Here is a 21211-nt window from a genome sequence, read left to right on the forward strand (position 1 = left end):
AGGAAAGCTAAAGCTTAGCTGGAGCTGAAACTCGTGAGGTCATCAAGAAGTATCTCTATAGGCACATTCATAGCAAAAAGAAAACATAAGAAAAATACAGATTTGTGTTCAGTAGAGTGAAGGACCTAGTGATAAGGACTCAAAAAGGTTAAGGTACTCAATGACTTCGTCTCTTTTTTTACTCGCAAGATTTGCCCTTAGGACTTCTGAGTCCCTGACCCTGGTGGCTGAAGTTCTATCCATAGTAAAAGAAATAGAGTTAGGAATTAGTTAAACAATGAAGATACATGAGTCCGTGTAAACAGAAAGGATGAATTTCAGGGTAGGGAATGAGCTGACCAACATCATTGCAAAGTCACTTCCTGCCATTTTTGAGTGTTCATACACTGGAGGATTTTTCCAATGATTCAAAATGGAAAATGTAATGCCCATTTTCAAGAAGGCCAATCAGCTTAACCTCAGTTTCTGGGAAGTTTGTGGAAAAAATTCCTGTGGAAACTGTGTCCAGGCACATGAAGAACGAGAAGGTGTTTGGGAACAGTCAGCATGAATTTACTAGTTCAAACTCTGCCTTACCAACCTCACTGTTTTCTGTGATGGGCTGACAAGTTTTGTGGGCTTTTGAAGAGCACTGGGTATTGTTTCCTGTGTTTTTAGGAAGGTTTGGTCAATCCAATCAATAACTTGGGATAGGTAAGACTATACTGGATGGAAACTTGTCTAGGCTGCTGGGCTCAAAGGGCTGGTATCAGTGGTACAAAGTCTGCCTGGCAGCTGGTTACTAGGGGTCAGTATTGATGCCAGTACTGACTAACGTCTTTGCTAGTAACTTGGACAATAGAACAGAGTGTGTTCTCTGCAAGTTAACAGAGGATATGAGATCTGGGAGGAGTGCTGAATCATCCGAATTACCAATAAAAGGTAAAAGATTCATAAGAGATTCAACAAGTTGTCACTCAAAATACCCACACAAATTTTTCTCTTATTGGTAACATGCTCTTTGAATAGGCTTTTTCTTTGTTTTTTAAACAGTCTGTGTACCTACTTTCTGTTGAATACACATAGGCCCCGATACGACTCCCAAAATTGTGTCAAAAGCTATCCACAAGACAAGATATGTCCATTTGTAGTACTAAATAACCATCAGGGATATTAAGTTAGGCTTTCTAATCTATAATACCTCAAACCCTCATCCTTTTTTAAAGATGAACACTTCATTCTTTCCTATGGTATTTTCCTGGCTCTTCAATGACAGTCATTAAAGGATCTCCGCAGGTAGCTGCCATCTCAGATAATCTCGGTTGTCCCAGGTCATGCTGAGTCAAAATATACACCCACATCCCATGGGAGTTCTGTGTCTTTCTGCAGTAGCAATTAGAAGGAATGCAGGATGCCCTAAGAAATCACAGGATTTCAAAAATCTGTATGTCTTTAATATAACAAAAACCCCTAAATCATACTTTGTTCTGAGTTGCCTGTAATAATCCAGCATGTTCTGTACACACACTAGAAGTAAGGTGAAGGTAATCAAAAGTAAAGGAACTTTAGCTTTAGAAAAACAGAACTGTGTTTCACTGATAATTCTTTACAAGGATCTATACAGTCATTTTAACTAATATCAGTGCTCATAGGAAGTAAATATTGAGCTTTTCCCTCTCAATTACTAGTGGGAATTTAAAATTCATGCATATAGAATAAAAGTCACTTTGCAAAAAAAACTGTGACTAAAAAATGTGGAAAAGATATGCACGTGAGAAAGTCAGAAAACTCACAATCTGGTTTTAAATAGCACCCAAGCAGGCAAACAAATGAAAGCTGAAGATTTTGCTTTTGCCAGCTTTCTCTGTTACACGTTTTTGTATTTGAGAACATGTACAGACGTTTTAGTGCCAGGATGTAGCATAAGTCCTTACACTTACAGGAGAAAGTCTGAATAATAAATATGTAAGTCGTTGCACAGGTGTCACCGTTCTCTTGATACTCTGGATCATTTAAATATAGGTTAACTAGCAGTGGATGAGTAGTCACACCAGAACACCTGATAAAATGGTCTGAGTATACAGACTGCAAGCCATCTAATGAAGTCAGCTATGAAGAAAGTGACACTTCCTTGAATTCTATCTTTCATATAAGACAAATTTTGTGTGTAATGTAACGTTTCATGTAAGTGTCAAATGTGACATTTATAATAGGATCTGATGCCAAGGATTCAGTTTCACATACTGTAGCTTCAAGGCCCATATGCTTATTCTGTATAGAATCAGAACTGTAGGCTATTGTGACCTAGAAAACATTGTTCCTCAGCTATTCAGGGACTACAGTTGGAATCCAAGCCCCTGCGTAGTAGGAAGAGCTGTGGAAGGAGGGTAAGAAAATATATATATAAGAAGTTTCAAGAGGATTTTTTTTTTTTTTTCAGGGAAAATAGAGGCATGTAAACATGCCTATATGTATTATTCCAAAGTACTACATTTTTAATTAATTAGTGTGACATAAATCAATAAAATACAGGAAATGTAGACTTAAATATTGTTTTCTGGTTTTATCTCACTGCATTATTAACAAAAATTATGTAGCTTTGTTTTGCATTTTCCTGGTGTAAGTCAATATTCAGTATTTAAATCTGGATATTCTCTAGTGCCCAATTACACTGTAACTCTTTTTACAAAAGGTTAAAAAAATTAAAATTAAGCCAACTTTGATTTTAAGGAAGAGTTATGTCATGTCCTTTGGGAACGAGTTGTCTGGTTTGGGTTTGGGTTTTTAATAATTTTTTTTTCTACAGTTTGACAAAAATAAAACTGGGCAAATAATAAACAGTTCAATCCTCTGTGCACAGCAGGCAGTTGGAGTCTGAATGCTAAGATTAATTCTGTCTGTCTTTATACTGCATTGAGGTCATCTTCTCTTGAAGTTCTTAGCAACACAAGGATGCTGATTTTATGACTCTGCATCTTCATGAATAATTCAAAAATTGTCTTGTCCATTGGAAGGGAAGAGCTGAGTTGCCCAGTGGAGCTTTTTTTTTTCTGATGTGCTCAGAATGCAGTAAAGCTAATTGCTGAGGTCCAAGAGCTTAAAAAAGAAAAACGCAAAATACAAAAGGCAGGAGGCAAAAGGAAGATGATAGAGGGCAAGGGCAAAAGAGGAAAAAAAACAAAGAGGAGAAAAAAGGGGGAAACCCTCAAGAAACGAAAAATTAAGAAGAAAAAAGCAAGAAGAAAATAAAGACATGACTTCATAGTGAAGTTGAGATTGATGCATAGAGAAAGGTATAACAAAAGCCTGTGACATACAAATGATAACGCACCTATCTGGGTCTGACTACGTAACCTCTGGCTTTATAGGTGAGCATTTTTCGCTGTCAACATCTGTCTTACATGCTGTAGGTACATGATTATGGAACAAGCTTGGAAAAAAATTACCTCCATCACACAGTGACCTTTGCCCATCATTGTGTCTTTTATGTCAAGTGTCTTGCACTAGGGAGAGAATAAGAATTGAATGTAGTCTATTGAATCTTCCATAAAGATGATGGCCAGAATTCTTTGGTCTTTTTCCCAAAAACTTTTGCATTTAAATATGAAGAGATGAAGACATACTTTTGAAGTGCTGCTCATTACTGGAAGCTGTAGAGAACTTGGAGAATTAGCCTTCTCTCACAAACCTGAAGGGATGCAGCGTATCCCCCACTTCCTGGGGCTTGTGAAGATGAGGTAAAGGGCATAGCTTTTCCCTGATAGCAGGCTCTCCACATAGAGTCTGATAAGACTCAATGATTGAAGTAATAATAACATGTTCTCTTCTCTATGTCTTTTTTGCACACTGGAGCATCTGGATAGAACCTGTACATTGCCTTTGTAGCCTTCAGCAGGCTTATCCGTGGTATTTAATGAGTGCTGTTGCAGTAGCTGTTAAAAGGAAAAGTGCTGTGAATCACTTGTAGTGTGAAAAGTCCCATCAGTGATCATTAGCAGCACTCAAATAAAAGAAGTTTGTTGATTTGTGATGTGGGGATTGTTGAGGCAAACTGCAAGGCAGGAGCATGGAAGCTGATTTGCCATGGTGCAGGAGCTACACCTCCAAGAAGTTTTGCTGCAGAGAATGTTGCCATTTGAGACTGTAGTGACTTGCCTACCTTCAGCTTTGCCATCTATTCCAGCCTGTCCATATCTTGCTACCTCCATCTCCAGTCAGAGGTCAATGTCCCTGATTTTGATTCAACTCCATATGCAATTGCTTCTTAACCTGATTTTGTTTTAACAGTATGGTATTCTTGAACTGCAATCTCTTTTGAAAGAGATCTGTCATGGATCAACATATATAGTGATATACCTCTACGCTTATATAGACTTTGAAGATGTTAGGAGGAAATTTGTTTCATTATGCACATTTTTCTAGAGATGTTCTGATTTTTTTGTTTTACAGCAGCTCTGGAGCACGACTGGATGGATGGACAAGGCTGACATATTTTGAGACTTTCAGACAGCTCTTCCTGAGGTAATTCTCATGTCAATGCAACTTGCCAGCATGTATTAAGGCTGAATTTTTCCCAGGTTAAACCATCAAGTAGTTTGTGTTCTGATTTCCTGCCATAATCAAGAAGGTTTAAGAAATCTATTCAGTTCTCATTTCCTCATGCACTAGAAACATAGGATTCAACCTGAAAGTGTGATATTTACATTTAGGTATCATGTTTGTACCAGGTACTTAGATGATTTACCTGTCACCCAAAATAATGTGATTCTCCAAATTAGTAGACATTTTTCAGGAAATATGAAAAATTATTTAAATTATTTATTTGACTTCTATAGCAACTCAATAGCAATTTCTGGTTATTGTGGCAAAATTCATCCTTCTGCAAAAGATCAGGGAAAGGCTTTTGTATTACATTAGAGGAGTCTCTAACCTGCCTCTGTCAAGGTTCTGAGATGGATATAAGCAATGCATATTGCTCATAACGCTTCTCCTCAAATAAGTGAATTCCACTCCCAGGCTAAATTCCTTCTACTAAATAATGATTTGCTTACACGTAGACATCCATGGGGTTTAGGAATAGCATCTATATTGAGGTTTTGATATGCTGTTACTAGATCTGCCATGCTTCTAGAAAGATACATTTTCACACCCTGTTTCCAAAAAGTATAAATGTTTGTTCAAAAGTGAGAATATTTAGAATGTGGCTTTATGACTCCAGCTGGAAGGAGTATTTCAGGAAAGAACTGGAGCAAAACTTATTTAAGGCTCTAATGGGACTAAGACATTTTCATATGCATTATTGTCAGTACTTCTCAGGTAGGTAAGGGACCAAATTGACTCCGTTCAGGGATATACTGTGTGTTTACATCAGTACATGTCAACTGGTCTAAACTCATAAACCATTTACATTTTCTCAGATTGGTTAAGCTTCCTCATTTTCAGTATTCAGATTTTTGTGTTACTTCTTGTCTTCTTCAGCTGAGAGACAGTTTAACAAAAAGTCTAAACATTGTCCCTTGCTAGGCTTCCTTGACAAGTAGTTGGGGTGCAAACCTTCTCTTTACTGTCTATTTTTTGTTATGAATAGCAAAGAAATCATCCAATTGCCAAATGTGTAGTACTTGTTTCAAGCTCAGATAGAGCCTTTCTTAAACTACTTGGTCATTTAACCCTCATGGACTCCATGGTACATGTAACTGACCTGACTTACGGAAGGTAGATCATGCTCAGGGTCAACATAACAAAAGAGGACTGGGAGCACAGTTTCTGACAGTTCAGCCAGTGAGCAGTATCTTGTTGAGCTGCTGTGACTCCATTGCATTTGAGCAAGTGCCCACAACTCCTATAAACAGACTAGCAAAGCATAGCTTCATCTTACCCCCAACACTTGGTATCCTAGAAGACTCCTGTTGACTACTGGATTTGTTGCGGTTCTGATTTTTCCTTTTATTGTTGGCTGCTCGGACAGAACGGAAAAGCACTTCACTTGCCTTGAAGAATGCAACCATGAATGGTTGCTTTGACTGAGGCCCATGTCTTCCAATCAGGCCAGCAGATTTAACATTGATACTTCGACCTATAAAGTATCAGAAATTGCAAGTTAAAAGGTGAACTTCTGCCCCACCTTAAACCATAGTGGGAGTTAAACTGCTGACTGAAACATACCAAGGAATTCTCCATAATCCTGAATTTACGTGATTAAGAATCCTAACAGCATTTTGTTGAACAGAATTTAAAAGACAAAAAAATTCAACCATTTGCAGAAGTTTCAAGAGTTTTACAGATAGTTTGTTATTGCATAAAATTGCAGTCTCTGTATCCTATATATCTTACTCATTACACAGATATTTTAATTCAATCTCATGCACACATCTATAGAACTCAAAAATAAATGAGCCCCATTAAGGTCTATTTGCTACAGAAAGGATAATGTAATGTGGTCTTCTAATCTTTGCATCATTTCAGTGTGACATGTGGAACCTTATATGCCCAAAGCAAATCAGTAGCAAATAGAAGTGTAGATAATAAATATGCTTCTGCTTTAAAAATAAGTATTGTACAGTGTTACTCAAACTGATGTTCATTCACCAGTAAAGGTAGGAAGCCATTCAGTCTTTCAAGAGAAGAGTTTGAAATATGTGCATTATTGACTCTGGTTCTGTTCCCAGGGGATTTGCATATTTCTTTAAAATATTTGTTCAGTCAGGACTGTGTGGTAATCTCACTATATTATGTGGTCTAAACCTCACCGAAAGAAAGGAAAGCAAAACAAGTCAATGAAACTGCATCAGTGACATTTTAGCAAATAAACCCTTCCTCTTAACAGAATTTATTTTGGCAGCATAAACACTTTTGTGCATACGTGTATTATGCAGAGCCCTTCAACCGTCAGAAAATGAGACAGTGTCATGTGAAGTTGTGCAGCTGTGCTGGGTGGGGGACACAGAGGTCCTTTAAATGGGGAGGTGTGGGCACAGGCACCGAGTGCGCTGTGCGGCATCAGGGCGCCTGAGGATTCCTCTAAACCGACTGGAAAAGTTTGCTATGCGGGCGACGGAGGAGCATCTGCCTGACAAACATATAATGCTGTTAACTCAATCATCCTGAAAAAGAACTTGCAAACTAGCATAGGAGTAAACCTTATAGAAATAAGCATATAGGTTTCCTTTTCAAACACAAACTTACAGTGGCCGCATGCCAGAGTCTATATTTCTTAAAAAAACTCTATCACTGGCTTAAATGAAAGAGGCAGTTTGATTTGTGGTTAAAGTAGTTTCCATTCTACTTCCACTGTAACAAATGTATTAATTCAGCTCAGACTTCCTCCTTCTGGCAGCCCTTTTGCAGTAAAAAGAGAAATTAGAAGTTCCAGCCAAATACCATACCTTGAACTGACCCACTTCAATACATAAACACTTTTACAACATGTTTATTCAGGTGTAGCACTTTAAATTGGTTTAAGATGTTTCCAGTGACAGAGAACCCAGCAAAGGCAAGAGAAGAACTGAGAAAGTTAGCAGTTATGGAGCAGAGTAATTGGCAACATATTCTGAACAATTTTGATAATTACTTTTTTGACTGCAAGGGAAAAATATATTTGTTGAAGCTTCTGATTTCATTTTAAATGGATTTTTAGTCCTGTGTTTCTTTAAATCATCTTTTCATGTGTTTGAGTTACTATTAAATAATTCAGTAACATTAATTTCTATATGTTCCAATCTTCTATTGCAAGTCAGATATGAAAAACTGTACAGACTATTCTCTATTCATTGCAACATGGACAAGCTAGCCTCTTACCACAAAGTTCCAGGTTTCCCCTCTTTTCTAGAGGGAATATTTTTACTATTTTTCTTTATTTTTTGTTCCAATGACTCTCAGAATTTTAATTTTATCTGTAAAACATTCATGCCTTACTGGTGGACATTTTAAAAATACTATTAGATTTATATATTGAGGACTTTAAAGATGTGTGAAGCTTTTCTGAATTTAAATTTAGGTTCTCTGAATTTACAATGGTGGATATTGTGTGCGAAGCAAAATATTCTTCAAACCAATGTGAACTCCCTTTAAAATAACTTTTAATATTATTAAGTTTCCTCTGGGTTTCCTTTGGACTTCAGCAATGAGATGACTATTAAGATTCCACAAGTTAAGGCTTACTTGGTTATCCAGGATATAGAGATATACCATAAAAAATTAATCCTGTAACCCACAGCCTTTTTACACAGAGAAAGAGCTTCTGTGACTTTATTCCTTTATTTGCTTGATCTTCTAAGCAGCCAGCATGAGTTTTTAGAACTCGTTTGTTTAATTCATGAATGGTATATGCACTGGATCTGGTTCTAGTGCAGTCAACAGGAAAACTTTTATTGACTTCTGTGGGTTCATGATTAAACTTTTCTGTCTCAAATTTATCATATACCTTAGCTTAATTGCAACTTTCACAAGACAAAGCAGTCAAAATATACACTACCCTTGAGACACTACATTTCTTCCAAGGAGGATCTCTGAACTGTTTGGTTTGGAAATTCAAACCACATATGTTGTCTCCATTTTAGGTTGGTTCTTTGCAAAAGAAAGTTTGCATTTACAGACCTTCTATTACCCTTTATTAAAAAAATTAAAATGGTGTAGATGTGGGAGATTTCCTTCAGTATAAGAACACAAAGCTTTGCCCCTTCCTGAGCAGGAGGTATTTCAAAGTATCCTACCTCTGAATGCATCAAGCTTTCTGCCACACCAGCAGCTCCACCTGTGTGCCCTAGTCTTATTAGGTAGTCCTTACCTTTGTAGTGTGAAATTCAGAGTACAGTAAGAAAAACCTTACTCTAACCTGAACTGCCCCTTGTAGCAAAAAGTACTCATGGGCTTCATTTTTGTAAATGATTTTAGTCTATCATTTCTTGAAGTCTTTAGAAAACTCTTGGCTTCAATGGAAATTGAAAATCCAGGTCTCTCAGGCATGCAGTTGTTCCATCCTGTGGCATTAGAGCAATATTTTCTAAAATCAGCTGAGTGACTCAGGTTAACCTGCTTAAGCGCACCTGGAGCTTCCCCCAGATGAAACTCATAAAACCAAAACAGCAAGCTGTAGGTTTCTGCTTCTCTTGGGCATCTCTGAACAAGAATTGAATATGGTCAAGCATTCTGAAAAATGGGTTTGTTTTTATCCTTCCATGTCTTTAATTCTGAGGATTTCAAAGATTTTTCTTCAGATTTTAGAAGAAAAGAAGAAAGTACAAGAAACCAGAAATTAGCTTGTGCCTACTCCACTGAAGCTAGCATCTGCAATTGCCCCTATGCCTAGGAGTTAAAAAAAAAGCACAACAGATGGACTTACTCAATGTTGTGACCACCTGAAGCCTTTTTTTATTCTTCACATTCTGGCATGCACTTCTCAATCCTGCTATGACAATTAATTATCTCTTCTACATATTGACAGGTATATTCAGAGACTTAGACTTATTTAAAGCATTATGCTCCAAATTTACTGAACTCCTTAGTCTTTATTCATATGATTCTGAGTCTTTGTCAAGATATATTTGTTTGACTTGGCATTTAAACTTATTTTTGGCTTTTATAATGTTTGATAGTAAAGTGCCCTTAGCAGTTTTATAAAAGCTTGCATGGAAGTGCAGGTTTGACTCTCTGAACTGAATGAATATTATTTCTCTTCTCGTTCTGTCTGTTTCTCTTCTCTTCACATTCTGTCCCCCTATAATAAAGGAATCACTGCTGCAAAAATAATTGTGAAGTTCAAGTTATAAAAAAGTCCTACCTCAAGAATCCTGATGATTTTTTGCTTTTCTGGTTTTTTACCTACAAAATAGGAACAGCACTTAAGGTGATAACTGCAGAGCTGTTTGCTGTGTCACTATGTCTGCTTTTATGCTGTCCCATGCAGTCATATCATACAATTCTTTTCATGAACTGATCAAGTTCCATCTTAAAAGTTCATTTCCCCCTCAGCTGCTCCAAATGGAAATGTGAGATGTCTTCAAGCTTTCAATAACAATCTGCCCTGCAGTCCTGACCTGGAAACATCTCCTTGTTTTTCGCAACATTCAGAAAGCTGACTTTTTCTGAGATCGCCAGTGCGGATGCCAATGACAGTGGTAAGATTTGTATCTTGACTGTCTCTTCTCAGGCAGTATATATTTTATGTAAAATATTGATCAGACACTAATTTTGCAAGACCTTTCAGCCATTATGCATCTTGGCAGGATTTACGCTGGCAACACAGTACAATGAGTAATTCCAAAATCCATTATTTTATCCTGAGTCATCAGACTGCAGCAAACCACTCATTTTGTTATGAAAAAGCAGCACTTATTTACTTTCAAAAGTGCTCAAGAAGCCCCAAAAAAAACGTTTTACAGATTAACCACTACTTCTATGTCACAGCAGCTATTTTGGTAATAATTTCACATATCTGTAGTTAGAAATGAAAAATGTAGTGATGGTGAGAATTCATTTCAGAACAGCTTGCTGAAAAAAAATTAAAATTCCAATGCCACACCTATGGTTTCCTCCTTGTAGGGAGTGACATCTGAAATGAGGATTGGGAAAGGCCTTTTGGAGAAAGACCCAGAGTATACAAGGTCCAAAAACATCTAATATTTGAGAAAAAAACTGCCTTGAGGCTCTGAGTCTGAAAGCTCATGTAGTAGTTTTCAAAATTAGATAGAAACTTTTGTGGCTTCTCATGCCTGAACAGTGTTCTCAAGAGCAATGGGACTTGCAACAAAAGATTTGTGGTAGAGTTTGGCTACCTAAGCATGAATGAAGGCTTATTTAAAAAAAAAAAAAAAAGAAAAAACCTACAACACATATGTGACATATGTATATATAATACATCCTCAACACTCCAACTCCAAAGTATTTGTTACTGTCTCTATTGTATCTCTACATAAACTGTTAAGCAAACTTTTCCTTTGGTGGACACATTTATCTATATCAACATAAAATATGTTTTTGAAAAAAGTTTTATGTGTTTTATTAACTCTTCTGCTCCCTGGAGGCTTTAAGGAATTCTGACAAATGGGTGGTCTTGGATGCTATGCTCTGCCTTTTCTAGGTCTCACAGCTTTAGTCGGCAGTAAAGATTCAGCCTTTGTTTGTCAAATCTTACATTTAGTTGGTTTTATTCAGTTCAGCTGAAGGAATTTTAAGTATCTTTTTTTGTTGACTTTGGTATTCATAAAGCTCTTGAAGAAAGCACTTGGAACGTATAAGGAAGTCTGATATGCTGTATAATGTGGCAGTACCATATATGCTTACACAAAAAAATCACATGTAATTATACACAAAATCACTAAGTAAGTACTTGATTTATCCTTTCAAGTTAATGTACTTAAACTGTGAGAGGCTTGTGGGAGTCCTAGGGCTTTTCTTCACCACTAAAAAATGTGTTCAGGAAGACAATAAAACAAGGAGAGATTAGATTAATTGGTCATCCACTAAAGAATAAAATGGATAAAAGCCTTTCGAATGGAATGAAACACAAATGCCATTATCTCTAAAATAACGGTGTTGAGAAGTAGATACCTCCTTCATCTGTCTAGGGAACAGGGTGGAGGGGAAGTTGCACAGCTATACAGCCAGGACCAGTGTGCACCAGCATGCAGTGGTGGCAGAAAACAGAGTAGGAGCCCGTTTCACTCACCTCCTTGATTCTTCTGCTTAAAGTCAGGGTGCCCTTATAACCGAGGGTCTGCTCACTTGCTACAAGCCGACACAATGTTGACTGTATTTCTGACCCAGCTGGAAATGATGGTTACACCTATCTGAGCAAATTATAGTGCTGGAGCCGAATCATCCACTCTGCTCAGGGTGAGAGTGTGCTCCTCATGCACTTATATCCTGTGCCAGCTCCACCACAGAGTCCCCAGCACCTCAGGGCAGTGCCACAGAGACCTTTCCCACAGGGACAGATGCCATGGGGTCACCCTGTTTTGGAGGCTGAGAGAATCATCCCTTCGGCTTGTTTCACATGACAGCATTCCTGAGCATGTTTAATTTACTAGTGCAATTTTGGTCAAAGTCAGCTCCGAACCAGAACGTGTGTAGCTGTACTTAGGCAGTGCTTGAGCCCAAACTAATAAAACCTGCTGAGGGGCAGGATGTATTAGCTTGGGTTCAGTGCTGTGCTAACATGGCTATATGGCTTCCAGATGGCTCAGAATTTAGTCAGAGCTATTGCCTGCCAAAGTCCATACGTATATCAATATAAATACATATATCCTAAGTACCCCCACTATACCCTTGTAAATACCAGATCCATCAAGAGATTTAAAGGTAACAACCCAGCATCATCTTCCAGAGTACTTGATGGCTACAATGGTCATGTAAATTAGGTGCCAAGGTTGTCTAAGGGCAGCTGCGTGATAAGACTGGTAACATTTAGGGTGGTAACAATGAGGCCAAGACCAATGTAAAATATGCAGCCAAGTACATGAAGAAGCCAGGGTGCTGCCAGAGGTTTCTGTGGGTTGAAAGCAAACCAGCCATTCTATGCAACAGTGAGGATATGGTCCTGTTGCCTTTCTGAAGGTTTAGTAGGAGAAAGGGACCTTAGAAGAACCAGGCTGAAAGGAAAAGAGGTGAAAAAAGAAGAGCATGTTTTTAAATTTCTCCCCCATCATTTATGGGGAAGAACCTCATCTATCCTTCAAGCAGCATGTAGGGTTAGGATCCAAAACCTTTTCCAAGGGACACGCATCAGAGTGTACCCAAATACATGCTGGAGGAAGAAATGGCCTTCCCCAGGTTCCACTTGTATCAAGGAAGGTATTTCTTTCAAGTTTTTCTTTGCTCTGAGGAAAAAAATCCTGTTGCTTTCCCACCTCAAACAGCAGGAATGCCCAAAGAAACCTTCCATGGAACTATGTGGTAATAAAAATCACCTTAATCAGCTTTGGCTTTTCAGAGTTGCCAACATGTTCTTCCCCACTGACATACTGGAAAATAACTGAGAGTTGCAGCAATCTAATAAAAGGCAAGAACTACATGAGTGTGGGGCTACCCGGGATGTTGTATTGAGAGCTCTGTATTTGGAACCTGTTTTATTCTATGGGTCACCAACAGTCATTGTTACATGTTATCTCCTTCTCCCATTTTCTATAAGCAATGCTAGATTCTCTTCAGCAATGACATAAACAGAAAAAGGGCTACTCTTGTAGCTGTTTATACTCCTTCAGCAAAAGTGATGTTTAGACCATTGCTAACTTCTAATTATAAAAATGCTAAATATTAATAAAAAGATGCTGATTCACTGGAACATGTTTTAAGTCTTAGGAGACATATATTATATATATAGGAGAAGTTTTACATGGAGCTTTTTGAATTGTTTCTGCATCTGCACTGATTTTATGCTGCAATTCATCTGACACCCGTGCATCCATCAGTGTGAAAAAGATCACCTATTGTTTTAAACACCACAGAGAGTTTTGGTGTCAAGAGGAGGGAATTGGCTGAAAGGGGATGCTGTAGAATGTTGAGGAGACATTAAAAAACAGAATCAAAAAACCATGATCCTTAATTTACCACAACCCAAGAGAAACAGTGCATTATATGTTGACAGCTTCCATATGTGTCATGCAAATCTTTATTCTTACTGTTCAAAATAAAACATCACATTAAGAGAAAAAGTGTACATTTCATGTTAAAAAGGGATGTATGATACCAAATACTGTCTTAAAGAAAAAAGAAAACACATTCCAATGTCATGCAGCTTTTTGTACTTTTTCAGGATTTTCAAAGGGAGAAAAATATGAATTACAACAACCAGACATTCTTCCAAAGTTGTTTTTTCACACTGTTATATTAAATAGTTACAATTTCTTTTTATTCCTTATATAGACATTATTATTAGTTATGCACCATCTTCAGGGATCCAAAGAAATATATTTACACAAGTAATTGCCTAAAAAGTCTCTGAAAGATAACTATAAGAAATTGTTTTTAATAGTAATGATAACAAATAGTAGCACCCTGGAGTGTCAGCAAATATTGACAGCATGTTTTAAAGGCGCTTTATGAATAAATCTAAAAATTAGTATGTATTTACAGACTTGATTATCCAGGCCCCTAGTGGCACCTAAATACCTCAAACAGAGATCCTCTTACTTAACAGAATCCCATTTAGTTTAATGGTCTGTTGCAATAGAAAGGTTAATGGATCAGGTCTTATAAATATCTCTCCAGTTACAGAGGCAGAACTCCTCTACCTCCTGTGAACTCAGCTGACAGCTGGAGGCATGGAGAAACATCCTTCAGACCTGCAGGGCCTGAAGTTCACTTGGGCCAAGGGAAGTTTTTTCTGTTGATTTGAACCAGTCTCTGAGCTTTCACAGAGACCTGGTTGGAGGGAAGGTGGGTGGGGTTTTCTGGGTTACAAACCAAGTCCACTACACACTGAGTCATATATAAAAATTCATGTTCCATCTGTACACAAATGTGTCATTCAACTGCTGGTATTTCTAATAGCTTCCAGAAGTAACAGCAACCCAATAAAAATAATCAAAGCCTTAAGAGCAAAATTGTAAGACTATGAAAGGATGATTTTCCTTATGCTAAGCTGAAGTGGTGCAGCCGAGGTCTTCCCTATATTTCTGAAAACTTTAGTCCCTAGAAGGGCACTCTTCTTGCATGAATAACCTGAAAAGGGAACAGAGAGTGAGAGAAAAGGGGAATTCCCTCCTCAGTCAAGCAGCTGTGTTGAGAAAGTCAAATAAGTGAGGTGCAAAAGGTAAGGCTGCTTATGGCTTTGGAATTTAAAATAGAAAATTATTTACCACCTTTCTGATCTTGGGAGTAGGACAGGGGAAATATTTACGTGAACTATTCTTTTACAATTTCTTCAGTGCATTAACCTAAAAGTTTCCTTTTACCCATACAAACTTTCCTGCTGTTTACTGAACGGATATAATTTTGAGGCTAAAACCAGCTGATTGGTGGTTCCAGGGTTTCTTAATGAATGTCTTTCATGGATATTTAATTTTCAACAATTTCTGTATTTGAATCTCCTCAAAATAAAAAAGCCAAGGATGGAGTTTATTCTGGAGCAGAAAAGTTGGCCAGAAGGCAGTCCACCTATTTGGATGCCTGATGGAAGTGTCACCTCCTCAAAATTCTAAGGGCTTTAAGATGGCCTCACAAAACTAGGCTGTCTAAGAGATCCACTCCCCATACAGCCCAAGCTTAGATGTGGTGCCTACAAATGCTGATTGAAGGCATCAACAACATGGTCTACATTACATTGCTGCCTCCCTTTTCCACTTACTGTATTCCTACAGTATAGGTAATATTAGATGAAATGGTCAGCTGCTCTGGTGCAAGCCTGCCAACTCTGTTTTTAAGCATCATGCCTAAAGGACAGTTTTTTCATAACTCTCCAGCAGCAAGGGCACTTGCTGAAAAAGTACAAGATGCTTTGTTCACAGCCCAGCTGAGCCCGAGGGAGAATTTAGACCAAAACCAATGAGAAAATGTAGACAGAACAAAGAAAAATGAAAAAAAATATTAATCCTTACACCAGGGTTTCTTCTGCTACTCATTAACATTATGTCAGTTAAGGTTTAGATTAACTGGCATCATAGATTCTTTGACCTCTGACATAAAAAGCTCTTTGACAAGAAAGAGCTAAATCTGAGAGTTTGCTTGTAAAGTAGTATAGATTAAGTGAACCATCACAGAAAAAACAGTCTATAAGTCTCTTTTTATTAGTTTCTAAAGAAGTCTAAATAAAGAACATTTCTTCTAAAAATATTATTTTGCATTGAGATGCATTTTCAATTTTAATGAAGAGCATAACTGTGAATAATACAGTAGCCCAGTAAATTTGTATTAAAATCCCCACAGCTCTGACTTCAGTTTTGATAGTGGTTTTTCTAATTTTCAGTTAATTAAAATTCTCAAGATTTCAAATTTTTAACCCAATTCAAGATTAAAAAATTAATAATAATTTTTTTTTTAATTACAGAAAACAAATTCCCACATTACCCTATTGTTAACCTTTCTCCAATATCACTATCAGCAGCTATGAGATACCTTCTGAACTGTCCTGAGGTTATTTTGTAACTTTCTCCATTCTTCATCCCAGAAAATCCTTTAGAAACTTTCTAAAACAAAAATTCTGCAAATCTGCCTCAGTTTCCTGAATGTAATGATCAGTGGAAGAACATTAAAATGGAACTTTATTTTATATGTAAGAGCTTTCATCCCAAACCTCACATAATTTCGCTTGATTTGGTCAGCTTTATAATTGCCATATTCTCCAGAATTAAGAATAATAGGAAGTTTGCATACCATAACTACAGCAGGATAAGGCTTTTGTTCTTTGCTTATAAGCTCTCAGTGAATTGTCACCCAGTCAAACTAAAAAAACACAAAATGCCCATCCAGAAAAGATTCCTAGCAAGATATGACAAGAGCATATAGAGTTTTATAATCTACAGTTTCAATCTTACCGTCCTCTGTCTCAGCGCAGAGTTGCAAACCCAGATTGTTCAGTGGATTAATCACCCAGTGATTGCTGGTCACAGTAATGTCAAACACAAACCAGCCCACATCAGAAGCTTGAGCCTTTCTTGTGTCTAACAGGAACAAGTCTGCATCCCTAAGTTAAAGAAAATGGAGAGTTAAGGCATTCAAATATTATTGTTTTTTGTCCTTAATTTTCTTGCTAGCAATAACTTCTTGGAGTCTAAATGAATAATCTTTTGACATATCCTCATCATGACACAGTACAACATGTGCTGTAGCTAACAAGTAATTGTTACGTATAATAAAGGTATTTTCCCCAAGAGGCCTTTCTGAAATGAGTCTCAGCATGTAAAAATTACAGCTACGGAAAATCTGAAAATTCCAGCTTCCTGATAGAAATACACAAAATATGTAATTGAGGCTGTTTATAAAGAATTCATCTTTCACCATTAGAATGCCTTAGGAAGATTAACTTTTGCAAACCTTTCAGTGTAAAAGACAAAATATGTCAAACCCTTGTTCCAATTTCAACTAAAATTCAAAGGCATAGTATCTGTTGTTAATAACATATGACAGCAGCAGTATGCTATGACAAAACATGAATAGATGACAGTTCAGATCATTTCCTATTAGTGCTGATGTTTAGAAAATATTTCTATATAAAAGCAGAGATTATGTATCTATTAATAAAGTAATTATTACATTTTAACCCTCAGTTCCCTGGTATAGTCTTAAATTTGTTCCCATGAAATCTCCCCATAATTCAGAAGGGTTGCTCAGACTAAGTTAGTATAATGATGTTACTAAATTTTTACCATGGGTCATTTATTTGTTTTGTTTTCACATATCTCCTAACACAATTGGTTCCAGAACAACATCTGTATTGCAAATAATTTGCTACAATGACCACACTAAACCCAAGATATTTAACTCTCATCAGTTTCGTTGTACATGCTTCTACAAAGCAGGAAGCATTATTAAAAACTGTTTTCACCATTTAATATTTTAAACCTAAATCTATAGGTATAGAAACCTATTTATTTTCTTCCATAAATAGTAATCAAAACAACAAGATACAAAAACAAATGTTTTATTTTAAATTTTAACTGTACAAGTCAACTAAAGATAGTCTTGGCTTACACAGATCTGGGAATCATGTTGTTACTTTACAGACAGAATGACTATATGCTTAAATAGGAAAGACAGACAGAAATAGTAGGCTTTGTGTCTAAAAGTGGGTTTAAAATACCTGTGGTCCTGTCACTATATTTTTATGGTGTTTAATTGCAATGACAACTAAGAAAGTTACTGTCTTATCTAGATTAAACACCATAAATGCACCTAAAATGTCTGATACTGAAAAAAAGCATCATCTGTATCCCTTGAAGCTGTGGTTGCTCAACACTGAGGAAAATAAAGCCAAATAAGCTATGACAAACATATGTTTACTTACATGTATATGTAAGATATATCTGCAGAATCAGGTTAAAGAGCTCAAAAATTATAAAGGAACATTGTTTTTAAAAAAGGAATTGAGGGGGCTTTCTTTCAAGTCACCATTTTTTTTCTTCTATTAAAGGATAATCTTTTACTGGTGTTTTATCACTTCCATTCTAGAACTGTGCTAATGACCACACAAGGAGAAAACAATTGCATTCCCCCTCTGGAGCTAACACGAAGAAAATGTTACAATTCCAAAGAACCTGATCTACTCTGCAAGCACTGAAGAAATTAACAACGTACCACAAGCTCATAAATAGTACTCTCTGGAGTCTTAAATGCCAACTTTTTTCTCTAATAAGCAGTTTATCGGAATTTTAAAGTGGAAAAGTTTAATTCTGACTGAAATAGTCTTTGAGATGTTTATTTATAAATATTTTTGTATCACTCAGTAGATTTAATAGAAAACTGTAAAATTGCTTGGAAAATATTAAAATATCACAGTGGTATAATTTCACACTTTTCTCCTCCTAGAATACATAATTGTTTTCTTATATAGATTCTTTCCATTCCAAGTTTTGCTGGGACTGATACGAAATGTTCTCAAAAGCCAGGATGTACAACGTCTCACAAGCCAAATCAAAATAAGGTACTACTACTACTACAGTCCAGAAATTCTGCTGAAGGACAAATTTCCTCTGTGGATCTCTCCTCAGGGTGATATTACCACTTTGCAGTGCAGCAGAAACTCACACCAAAGTGTCTTTGGCATTGGCCAAGATAATAGACTCAAAACAGGCAGAATGCTCTTACCCATTAAGTCTGCAAATGAAACTAAAATGAGTTGTGAATACCCAGAGAAAACCAGAACTGATCCTTGAAAATACATAGAGAAAGTGTCTCTGTACCAATGCTAATTATTTAGCCTACATAACAGCAATTTCCTACAGAATTCCAAAGTATTTGACAGGGAAAAAAATAGCTTCTTTTAGAATTGATACAAACATAGGGCGAAAACTTGACCCCTGAGAAGGCAGTGAGAGCTCTGGGATCAGGGCTCTCCCATTAGTTCATGTCATTAACTCAAACTTCTCATCCCATTTTGTGGCATTTTTAATTTTAAAATTCTCCATTATTCTGTGAAAAGAAAAAAACTGTCACGCTTAAAACAGCTGCAAATTTTGTCTGTAACTTATAAAAAATATTTATATTTAAAAGATTGCCCACAACACATAATAAAAAAGTTAGTCATTATGTCATAAATAGCCTGAAATGCAACAGTGAACACATTCAGGCAGAATACAGCTGATTTCCTTTACCTTTATGGAGCCTGTTTAAGTTTAGTATCTAGTCCCAAATTACCAGTTGTCTACAGTAGAAATGCAACCACTGTCAATAATTTCAGCAAAGAGGCTGTGGGCAGGGTGTCTGAGAAGCTCCACATGTCCGGAGTCATTCAAGGAAGTAAAGGTGGAATAAACCGTCCATATGTTCCTTGAAACCCAGAACAGTTTTTGATCAGATAAGTCATGATTACTATGTAATAGGCCATCCTGATAATGCTGTTTCATCTCACATCTCATTTCAGAAAGCTGCTTTTCTATCCTAATGCCACTTGAAGATGCTCTAACGTGGAAAGAACCCTTGGAGTTTACTTACATTAGTGGCTAGCTGCCATCAAATCGTGGACTATATTCATTTTCACCATGAGAAAAAGTCCAGGTAGGAGTACCTTGGCAGGTCTGTGTAGGAAAGTTAGCCTACCATGGGCTGTGCTGTACATGCTTCCTTAGGAAAAATAGAAAACTTCACTCCCAAAGACTGGAATTTCAGCAAACTCCAAGGGAATTAAACACACACACATTTGAGTAGCCATGATGCCACAGAGACAGGAAAATGCCTGAGACTACAGCATAATCCTTAGTTTGCAACTTGGAAACCCTGAACCCTGGCCACTCCTTGCCTAAAAGCATAGCAGTGCTGTGTTTGGGATTGCATTGCCCTGTCAGACACCCATATTTCCTGTTCAAAGCGAAGAATCCTCACCCACTCTCTGCATGGGCAGATTATTTGGTGAGCTCGGACATAAACCTGGAATAAATTATATTCAAGATCATTTTAATTCTTTCTCAGTGTTTGTTGTTGTTGTCTAGGAATTAATATTGCACAAGCCACGGTGATAACAAGGATGCCTTACTAGGTGTACACTCATCATCAATTATTGTCTCCCTACTTAAGAAACACATGAGATGGGATTCAACATGTTATGTGTTCATGCTGAGCGGGTACCTGTTTGGATACTCCTTGATGATCTGATATATGCTAATCTGAATGGTTTCATTCTCAAAGCGGCTGTTGCTTCGATCTTTGTATATTCGGAACTCGGCTGCTGTCACTGCCTCTCCATGCGGGATCTGAGTAAGGTCAAAGCGAAACTCTTTATAGTGCCTTCGCTGGTGGGAGAAGTCCTTGTCCCTTTCAACTGTGAGAAAAAGAGTTCAGTGTAAATTAAAGACGTGAAACGAATGCCCATTTCCCATGATTAATGGAGCTTGGGAGTAAACAAACATGACAATATAAAACTGTGCAAATAATAAAACCACAAGCCCAGACATACTTCCAGTTAAAGGAAATTCCACCAGCCCAGTGTCTTCAGTTCAAAAGAAAAAAAAACCTTGGTGGCTTTTATATAAATTCCAGAAGTTGGAGTGGAAAGAATATAAAAAAAAGCTGAAAGGAGGCATGTTGTAAAGTAACTAGAAATATGGACAAACTAAAAGCTGTGAAAGGATTTAGGACTTCAGTGTAGTCATAAGCACAGCAGTAGCAATGTCAGAGCTATAGATGACTTTGGAAAACACTAATTGCCACTAATAACCAGGCAGATGAGAGGAATGCTGTTCATTTCCATTTAACATAACAAATTTTAAAGTGGTACTAAAGCATACTGCAACAACCATATATTTAAGAAGCAGTTAAGTCATATAAATTAACACAAGTTGTACTCTGATGGCATACATGTCATCTTGCCAGTGTCAGAAGAAGGAGCCATGAGCCGAGGCTGAGTGGTTCTGACATCTCAGCAGCATAGGAAGCACAGTCCTGGCTTGAGAAGTCCCCTCAAACCTGGGTGGGCAGATGCAGGCTTTCACTGCTTATGACACTGCCACAATTTAAAGTTAAAAAGTAAACCTCATTCTAATTCAGAATTCTACAGAATGTAAGAGGGAGTAAATAGAGGATTAAAATTTACTTGAGTTTATAACTGGTTTGGGTCTAATTCCACTGTCTGCTGCCATTCTGACTG

At 37.1% G+C, this 21211-nt stretch overlaps 1 protein-coding gene across 3 annotated transcripts in view; it reads right to left on the minus strand.

The window, feature by feature from the left end:
* Positions 1 to 21211, minus strand: part of BMP5 (bone morphogenetic protein 5) — a 57109-nt gene that overhangs the window by 9992 nt on the left and 25906 nt on the right. For all 3 annotated transcript variants that reach the window (XM_027645110.1, XM_027645112.1, XM_027645111.1), the window contains 3 exons: positions 20194 to 20386; positions 16449 to 16597; positions 5858 to 6055 (listed from right to left, as the gene is read on the minus strand). In XM_027645110.1, the coding sequence (XP_027500911.1) occupies positions 5858 to 6055; positions 16449 to 16597; positions 20194 to 20386 (540 nt within the window). The remainder of the gene's footprint in view (positions 1 to 5857; positions 6056 to 16448; positions 16598 to 20193; positions 20387 to 21211) is intronic.

Source organism: Corapipo altera, unplaced genomic scaffold (genome assembly GCF_003945725.1).
Source record: "Corapipo altera isolate COAL_440 unplaced genomic scaffold, ASM394572v1 2, whole genome shotgun sequence".
NCBI lineage: Eukaryota > Metazoa > Chordata > Aves > Passeriformes > Pipridae > Corapipo > Corapipo altera.